Below are 9,934 nucleotides of genomic sequence, written 5' to 3'. Positions count from 1 at the left end.
TAATCAGTATTGAAAACAGGACAAAAAACAATAAGATGATAAATAAATATTATTTTGAATAATTTTGTTCTTTATAGCAGAAAAACAAGAATAAATATTAGCATAAATTACTTCATTCGCCTGGCAGATAAATTTATTTTGATCACAATTGAACTAAATGTAAAAATAATTCATTTATAATCTGAATGATTGCGTTGGCTTATTTGGCTCGGGTCGGTAAAAATCAATTGTTAGGAGTAAAAGTCTTTAAAACAATGCATTATTTCTCTTCGGATGACGAAGCATTATTTTGCGAAACTGGACAAGATATTGTACATTGCTTAAAAATTTTCCAAATTTAGAATAAGCTACTGTACTGTTTCTTTATTGATAACTCGCATTTTTTTTTTTTTTTTTAAAGATTTCAAAAGTAGAATCAAGGTTGACGGGAGTGCTTAGTTCCATGAACGGGTTTAACGCCACGCATGGTTTTGATAAAATGTCCTGAACTGGTGAGACTACATGGAGACCGGTGAGGAGTAGATGACCGGTGAGGATGTAGAAAGATAACCAAGGACTGTATTTTTCTGACTAATCAGGAATTGCCTAGTCTTCAGAAGAATGAAATTAAGTCTTCAGCAGTTTGCAATTGAGAAATTGGAGGTTTGATCTTAACCGATGAACACGTCAATTAATATCATTTTGTCCCCTTCTTTTGAATTTGTTTCTTTAATTTTCTATGCTGCTTCTAATATTTGGCGTATTCTTTGAATAATGATCTGATTTCTCTGAGGGTATTAATAAATTCCGTGATTTAACTGGGGTAGAGATATTTCGAGTGTGGCTTTCAGGACTAAATTTCTGTCTATTGTCGTCTTCTTTCTTTTCTTGCTTCTAATTATTGCTGGTGAATTATTTTTTCTGATTATTTGTGGGTAAGTTTTCACGGTCGTGTTTCCTTCATTGTGGGAAGGAGTTTGCAGCTTTGCGAAAAGTGAAGGTAATCTTCATCTTTGTAACTGATACATACTGTTTTCTCTAATTTTACTTTTGATGTTGTAATTGATGGTTGCATGGTTTCCGTTGCATCTAATATAGGTTTACATTTACAATTCCTGGAGCTATAGTAAAAAAAAGCAGCGGATTTGTAAACTATTTCGCTTTATTTCCTTTATAGTACATTGACTTTAATTTTAATATAGGACTAATCTTGTATCTTTTAGATTTCTAGATGATTAGTCATTTCTTAATGCACGCTAAATAGGTGTTGTAGAGTACTTTATTCCTATAATTTCCAAGCTGATGAATATTTTGTAATGTGAATCTTGATAAAGGAAGTTCATGTTTCATTGCTTCTTTTGGGGTATCTCCAGACAGTCATTTGATGATAATGTTAAGAGGGAATTCACCATAGGTTCTAAGATGATGTCATCTTCTTCTTCTTCTTTTTTTTTTCTTCTTCTTTTTCTTTTCTTTTCTTCTAATATGGCTGTGATCTTTTTTTCTTCGACATTTGCTGGAGAGATTTTGATGAATCCATAAGAAGATAATTAACTTTCTTAGGGCATTTGCTATTAATATCCTATAAGGTGATATTGTAGACGTATGTTAGTTTTAGATTGAACGTAGATGCTTTGTTGGAGGAGATTTCAAATATATATTTTTTTTGGGGGGGGGGTCGGATTTGAAACTTATCTCTTTGTTGAATTCAGGGTTAGTTTCTTCGAGATTTCTTCAAGCAGTTTTCTTATGGCTTAAGTAGTCGCCTATCTACATCTTGTTTGAGAATGATCTTTATTATTACAAGGTTATTGTGCGATATTCGCACAATGTTGTTCGATTTTCTGAATACTGACTAATGTCGGAAAGATATCGTAACAATGTTGTTCTGCATTTCATGCCAATAGGGGTGCTTGGTGCAGTAAATGTTAGTGCATGGTTCTATTTTCAAGATTTCATCTTCAATTCTTTCGGTGCCTTCTTCAAGTTCTCTTATCATAGTTTCAGTTATGCATTGCAGGGTGTTGTCTTGTCCGTCATCGTGTATACTTTTTATGGTTTCTTAGAAATTACATTATAATTTGGACTGACACTTCCATTCTTCTACGTCAGACTACTGAAATTTATCTTGAACTGCATTATATGACGTGAGTATGTTTTGTCTTGTGCTGGAGTTTTGAATGATTTTTGTGGTATTTTCTTTTAGTGTAATATTCTCTCTTCTGTTCTTCAGCCTTGTCCTTCAGCATTGACTGATCTTTCCTCCCAGTAGGCATTAGAATATGTACTTCAGGTAGATGCAGCTGAGCTTGGCCTGCTAGTGACCAGGAGCTTTGCTGTTAGGCTATTGTGCTATGTTGAGTTATTTCCATTCATGGCACTTTTGGGTAGTTTAATATCTCGACCTTTTGATCCGCTTCATTGTATCCATCCTTGTCCATAGCTGAGGATGGGATGGTCATTTCCAAGTGAAGCATAGTTATATTTTTATTCTAACATTGGCTATAATCGAAAATAGGCTGCGAGAATGATTCTCATTCTACTGCACATGCGGAAAATTGGGAAAAGAATAAGGTAAATGGATCGAAAACGAAGCAAACTAGGGATGACGAATATTTTACGAGCGGTTATTACGTACATTACAAAAGAATATATACATTCAAATTATTGGCAATGCAGCAGGAAATTTAACCCCAAGAAAAATTGAGAAAAAAGTTCAAATCCTAAGTCCTTCTACGGTAAACTTGCAGAATAGTGTAGTAGAATAAGGCTATTAATGAAAAAAATTTGAAAGATTTTAATAAAAAATATTTTTTTGGAGGTTACAAGAAGCAAACATAGTATGCGCAATATTTTAGTGAACATTATGAAGGCATGTGGTATAATAAAAATTAATAAAAATGCAGAGTAAATAAGATTTTAATTCATATGGTTATAAAATTTTCTAACAATACTACTTTTTCGATACTATGAAATCAAATCAGTTCTACTTATTCTTAAAAATGCATACACACTCACACACACATAAAAAAACAAACAGTATAAATATTTTAATAGCTGAACAAGAAATAAATAATGCAGTGTTATATGAAACACGATTACCAATTCCCACACAGATTTGATGCGTTTTAGAACTACAAGGCAATTTTAATTTTTCTCAGAAATCGAAAAAAAGAAGGATCTATTCTTCTCACAAAGCTAAAATTCGACGCGTTAAGCAATTACTTTCGGGTGGCTGGGAATTAATTAGCTTTTCTTATGGGCGGAAAATCTGCAGAAGGGGAAAATAATATCTTTGCTCAATTTGTGACACATAAAGGTAATAAACAATGTAAGAAATGGAGAAATTCAATTTTAAAAGAATCGTATTTCAGAGCAATGCATAAATATATTACGTCATCCATCCTTAAAAATTAGATTTAAAACAGAAATTTTAGGGGGAAAAAAGTTTATATTTTTTCAAAATACTTTTTAAAGAATAAATAAAACCTATAAAAAGAATATAAAATTAGTTATGCTTAGAATAATCCATTCATCTAATGTTTCTTTCTAATTGTATAGAAGAAATGAATGGTTTCATTTTTAGAGATCTATGAAATCACAAAGCGAATAAAGGGAAAAGGAGAAATCTGTGAATAGGTTGAAAAGTGAACGGACTAGTTATTCTTGGAATTATCGTATCATTAAAGTGCATATTACTGAAATTTATAGGAGCGGTGAGTTCATTGGAAAGTGTGAAGTCACCGCTCCACTTCATGGGAGTGACCTTGACTTTCCGATATTCGCATTTGACGATGCACTATTCCATAAAGATAATTTTAATTGCTTGTGACATGACTTTGATTGCATATATTCTTTTTACAGCTGTCGCCACCTATTGGTAGAATATAGAACTAAAGTAAACATTTTAAAGAAATGATATATAGTTTTAATTCAAATTTTTCAGAAAATGGTTTACTCTAATAAAGAAATTAAATAAATAGTTTTGAAAAAAATTAAATTTAAGAAGTAAGCTGAAATAGATAAATTAATTCAATCACACGTTACTTAAATTAGTAAATTAAGTATTAGTTACAATTAATAAATTTTATATTTAACACTAATTAATAATTTTTAATTAATAATATGATTGAAATAACAGATATTTGGAACAAATATTTAAAAATAACAAAATTATTTGTTATTCAAAAAATCGTGGATTATGCATCTCTAAAGCAAACAGTAAAAATTAAACTATTAGTAAATACATCGTAACAGGTCCGCAAATCCAAATAATTTTCCAATAAGATTTATATTTTTGTATCGGTTTTATTCTATTAGTTTAGGGAAAATATTAGTAAAGTTCTGATTTTGTTTTTTCTTTCTCATTTGAACATAATTTAATACTTTACTATCTTCTCTGATTAAAATTTTGTCATCTTGATTAATCGTAACTGTAGAATATTCACAAATTCTTCGCTTCTTTTATTTTTGTTTACTTTTTCCTTACAATTGTACTTAAATTTGATGTGTTAATTTATAAATCTTATCTCAGAGTAGCCATAACTTTTATACGCGGTTGAAAAAAAATAAACGATAAGTAAAGCGAAAGAAAACTTTAAGAGGTAATTATTATCATCAGTATATTTGAATTTATTTTTTAGAAAATTCAATTTATTTTTAAACAGGTAGTTTTATTTTCAAATATCTCACGGTGCCCTGTATAAAATACATTTAAAGTTTTCACAAAATGAGAATAATTTTATCATCTCAGTTGAAAAAGAAAAAAATATCAATTATGCAATGAACTGACATATTTATATACTTAAGTAGTTGTTGTAGTAGATGAGATTAAGTAGTTGTAGAATTATCATGTTTAAATATTTTTAAAACAAAGCTATGAAAAGGTATATCTAAAGCATGTTTTTTATTTCAGCAGCTTTCATTAAAGTGAAAATGATTGTTGAAAGAAATGAAGATAAAATTTATGTTATCTTTATCTTTTAACTGCATTATCATGTTTCGGTCACTTTTACTGATCGAATGTTTTAAAGTTTATATTCACTTCTAAGTCATTTTTTTTTTTTTTTGTGAAACATTCCATTACTTAATCAAAAGGGATATTATTGTTTTGTGGAGCAGTAGATGATTTGTACATTTGAGTTTGACATGAACTGTAAATTAAAATACTTAAGGAAATATTGCACTATACATCTATCTTCAGTGAATTTTTTTTTCATATAAATTCAAAGGAGAAAATAATTTTTTTGACCTATTTTAAAATGCAGAAATCATCTTTAATGTATGTATGGAATGTCTGAGTTAAGGGTGTGTGTTACTGTTTTTACAAAATTGTATGACTTTTATCACATTTAGTCATAAACAGTAACTCACTTTTTAATGTGATTTGCTTCTTTAATTTGCAATTAATAACAAAATTCATGCCAAGGGTAACTGTAGAGTAAATCTGATCCTTTTAATTTTTCTTTATATTATTTTCTGATATTACTTCTATGAATATATGTGCACATATAATATTGATTTTAAAGTAAGCAGTCAGTTTGATCCTTTAATCTGCATCTTTATTTCTTGGTTTCAACTTTAGGAAGATTATCATTTAAATCAGAGATTCCCAACCTTCTCTGTACAAGGAAAAACAAAATTCTTCGATAATAGTTTATTTTACTAAATATTAAAATATTACACTATATTATCTATAGTTATTTTATCTGTCTCTCTCTTTAGAATTGTGAAGCTGATATAAAAACAACAATCATATATTGAAATTTTTAAAATAAATAAAAAATTGGTTATGTAATTCTATGGCTGAGGTTAGTAGAATTTTAACATGTTATTATAAAATCACTTGGTTTCCTTTCCTAATTCTTATTATCTGTCATACTTTGCTTTATTATGTCAAAGGATTAGATTTTTGTCATTACTTTGAGTTAATTGCTTTACTTGGCATCCTAATACACAATTGTTTAATTAGAATCATATGTATATAATACTTAAAACTATTGATTTGGGAATACTGAAACAAACAGAAAATTGGTTATATAATGCTATGGTTGAGACTCGTAGAATTTTAACACTTTATTATAAAATCACTAGGTTTCCTTCCCTAATTTTTATTATCTGTCATATTTTACTTTACTCTGTCAAAGGATTAGATTTTTGTCATTACTTTGAGCTAATTACTTCACTTGACATCTTAATGCACAACTGTTTAATTAGAATCAGATGCATTGAATATTTAAAACTACCGATTTGGGAATAGCATTATGTTAATTTCTTTTATATTTATGTTACAGTTGACCCTTTTGATTCTCGTAAAACCATATTGCCCTCTATTTCCCATTTTTCTTAAAATTCAAGCTTTTTCTAAGAATTTAATAAAAAAAAGAAAAAAGTGAAATATATGATTTTCAAATTGAACTATGCTATGTAGTGAAGTATTAGTTTCTTTGTTGTTGTTATTATTTATGCTATATATTGAAACTATGGGATCTATATGTCATTTAGTAATGAACTTTACTTAAGTAACATAGGAATAAGTATAATATATTGATTTAGGAAGTTAATTAAACTAATCTTGCAACTTTTTCTAGCAATAGATTTTTTTAAAAATCTTGGTCAATATTAGCCTTTTTTCTTTAAAAAAAAAAGCATTGACCCTTTAAAAAATATATTGCAATTAATGAATTAGATAATGAACTACCTGATATAATATGATTTTAATTTCATCTATGTTTTATATGAGAAGCAAATCCACAGAAGTATGTTTATCAATATAAAATAAAAAATTTTCCTAAGGTTTAAATAGAATTTCATTAACTTTTAAATTATCCATATGTATTTAATTAAATTAAATATCATTGTTAGGCATTGTATACCTCTCATGGTTTGAAATTCACAAATATGTTTTGTCATTAATTTCAGTTTATTCTTTCAATTAATTAATAATTGTAGATGGCTAAAATAAATAAATAATGCTGAATTTCTGATTAAGATATGAAGTTTATAAGAAACGCTTTTATTAATTAAAATAAAAATTCTTATTGAAACTTCATTTTAAATCATAAGCATCTATGTATTAATTATGATAGTTGGCTCAGGTTCCCGTGGCTGAAACAGTAGTTGAAGGCAGTTTGTAAGAAAATTGATTTCAAGATTTTACAGTATTTATAACAATGAATTGCACATTAAGAACTAAAAGTTTAAATCTTTATAAAAGTAAAGAGAATGTATTTTAGTACTCTAGGCTAGATAGTTTGACCCAACATATCTGGTATAAATATATTTTGGTAGTTGAAAAAATGCACCTTAAAATGATTTTTTTTTTTTTTTGCTTTAATAAAAATTTTAAAGATTAAAATTTTGACTCTTTTCCATGATTATTTCCAAAAATATTATTGTATAAAAATAATTCTTACATCATTTTGGAATTAAAAAAAAAATATTTTTAATAATACCAATTTAGATGTGCATAAACATTTTTATTGTTTCCATGAAATTCAAACTGCTGTCATTATTTTTCACTAAATATTTTCCATCATTGTTGAAAATGAAGTAAAAGCACTATGAAAGGTAATATGCTGTAAAGATTAAAAATAGAACAGTTACATGAAACTTGATTCCATATAAAAGCTTTGTTGCATATAATTAACTGAGCAAGTAAGTGTAAGGCTATTCAAAATATCTTTAATGGCTGTCACAATTTAATGCTTTGTTAAGAGTATCATGTATATCAGTTTATTCATAAAAGATTTGATTGAATTTAAGCATAACCAATATTACTGGCAGACCAGTTAGTCGTCAAAGATGTGCATATTAAAAAAAAAAAAAAACTTTTATTAATTATTCATTTTTAATTTTTAGGATTATACATCAATACTGATAAAGATTGTTATGAAAGAAGAGAAATATAGTAACAAGAGCCTTAGCAGTGACATTGAAGTAGTAACTTGTGATGCACCACTGATGGATCATAAAAAATCTAGATATCCTTTCTGTATTGTTTGGACCCCTCTTCCAATGATCACATGGGTTTGCCCTCTGATTGGACACATGGGTATTGCCATGTCTTCTGGAGTGATCCGTGACTTTGCTGGACCTTACTATGTATCTGAAGATGATATGGCTTTTGGAAAACCAACAAAATATTGGCAGCTTAGTCCAGATAAAGCTAGAGGCGGACGGTCTGGTTGGGATGCAGGTGTGACTGAAGCATCAGAAATTTACAAAGAACGGATGCATAATATATGTTGCGACAACTGTCATTCCCATGTTGCATGTGCTCTGAATATTATGCAATATGATGGAAGTACATCTTGGAACATGGTAAAATTGTGGTTTTATATGTTAGTATATGGAAAATATGTGAGTTTTTATGGCCTTTTGAAAACATGGCTACCATTTCTAATTTTTGCTGGATCTCTCTTAACTATAATAATGTTATTGCATTATCTTTAAATGATAAATAGTCTGGATGAAGCTGTTATTAATGATATAAATATTTGAACTCTGATTATTGTTATATTAATTTTAGAAGTAATTTTTTTTATTGATGTACAATTATTATTCTTGAATAATTTGTTTTAGTGTATTAGATTATTTTTATTATCATCATATGTGCTTTAAGGTTTCCTATATTTTTTAACATTAATTTATAAATATTTATATTTTATTAAATTATTCTATCATGGATTTATGGTGATATTTAGTTAATATCTTGTAACAATACTAGTAGTTAATATTTATTTCAAATATTTGTTTAGTCAAGATATATTTAATTTATTGACAATAGAAATGAAAGATATAACATTCATTTCACAACATTATTCCAAAGAATAATTTCCTGTTTATTAAGAAATGTATATAAAACATCATCCTGTGTGTTCAGAAATGTATGTTATGCATAGTATTTTATATTGAAAGTTTTTCCTCATTTTATCTATAAATCTAAAATAATTTCTTACAAATGTTTTTATATATGTCATATGAAAATTAACACATTAATTGCCATAGGAGGTATTAGTGACTGACAAAGACTGTTCTTTTAGTTATTTTTCAGCATTGTCAGTCACACTTTGTGTTACACTATATAAAGTAAATCTTCTGCAATATGGCTTAAGATTTTTATTTGAAAGAAAAATATGTGCTCATTTCTTGTAAAATAACTCCATTAATGTTGTGGCACTGTTAAATGTATATAAAAAAGTTTTTTTTAATAAATTATAAGATATTAATTATTATGTTGATATATTCTTGCAGAATAAACATGAAAATATATTGCAACCACATTATATAAAATTCTATGGCGATCAATGTGTTAAGAATCAGATTCCGAAGATTGTACGTTTTTATTCGTTTTCTTGTGATGAATGATGGTGTGTTATTTATTTTTGGTTCATCATTGAAGATTATTTAGATTTTATTATTTATTGCTGAAAATGTTAACTCTAAAAAATATTCAGATGTTCAATTTATTTGTAGAACCAACAAATGTTTATTGACATCATTTAAATATATTTTTCCCAATCAAAGAATTTTATAACCATTCTATTATAAAAGTATATTTGTAAATAGTGTTAAAATTGTCTAAAAAATTTATTATGTAAATATGTTGTTAAATAAAATAATTGTATACCACCAAGGAATCTCTCGGATTTCATGAGGTTCAAGCATAGAGGTTATTTATATAAAATTTGTGCAGTAGTAAGTCATATAAATTAAAGATGATATTTTATATGTTCAGTAATTAATAATTGCTTCTAACTATTTCAATCTTGAGTTGCTAATTACAGCTGCAATTCTTCACAACATTTCTCAAAATGTTCTGAAATTTTTTTGTTAATCTGGCTTATATTATCAAAAAGTGTAGAACGAGAAATAAATGTTTAATAATTAAAGAAAAATACATCTCATAATGGGGCATATAAGAAATACTTTATGAATAATTCATAATCTTTCA

The 9,934-nt window shown here is 27.5% G+C and overlaps 1 protein-coding gene across 1 annotated transcript; it reads left to right on the top strand.

Annotated features, from left to right (window-relative positions):
- Positions 1 to 4,421: 4,421 nt before the first annotated feature.
- On the top strand, positions 4,422 to 9,863 carry LOC129975726 (transmembrane protein 222-like). The gene is made up of 2 exons (XM_056088902.1): positions 4,422 to 4,583; positions 7,840 to 9,863. The coding sequence occupies exon 2, from the start codon at positions 7,870 to 7,872 to the stop codon at positions 8,431 to 8,433; it is 564 nt and encodes a 187-aa protein (XP_055944877.1). The 5' UTR covers positions 4,422 to 4,583; positions 7,840 to 7,869; the 3' UTR covers positions 8,434 to 9,863.
- The last annotated feature ends 71 nt before the right edge of the window (positions 9,864 to 9,934 follow it).

This window comes from Argiope bruennichi, chromosome 7 (assembly GCF_947563725.1).
Source record: "Argiope bruennichi chromosome 7, qqArgBrue1.1, whole genome shotgun sequence".
Classification (NCBI taxonomy): domain Eukaryota; kingdom Metazoa; phylum Arthropoda; class Arachnida; order Araneae; family Araneidae; genus Argiope; species Argiope bruennichi.
Note: the sequence above shows the minus strand (reverse complement) of the source record. Positions and strands in the feature narration are given on the sequence as shown.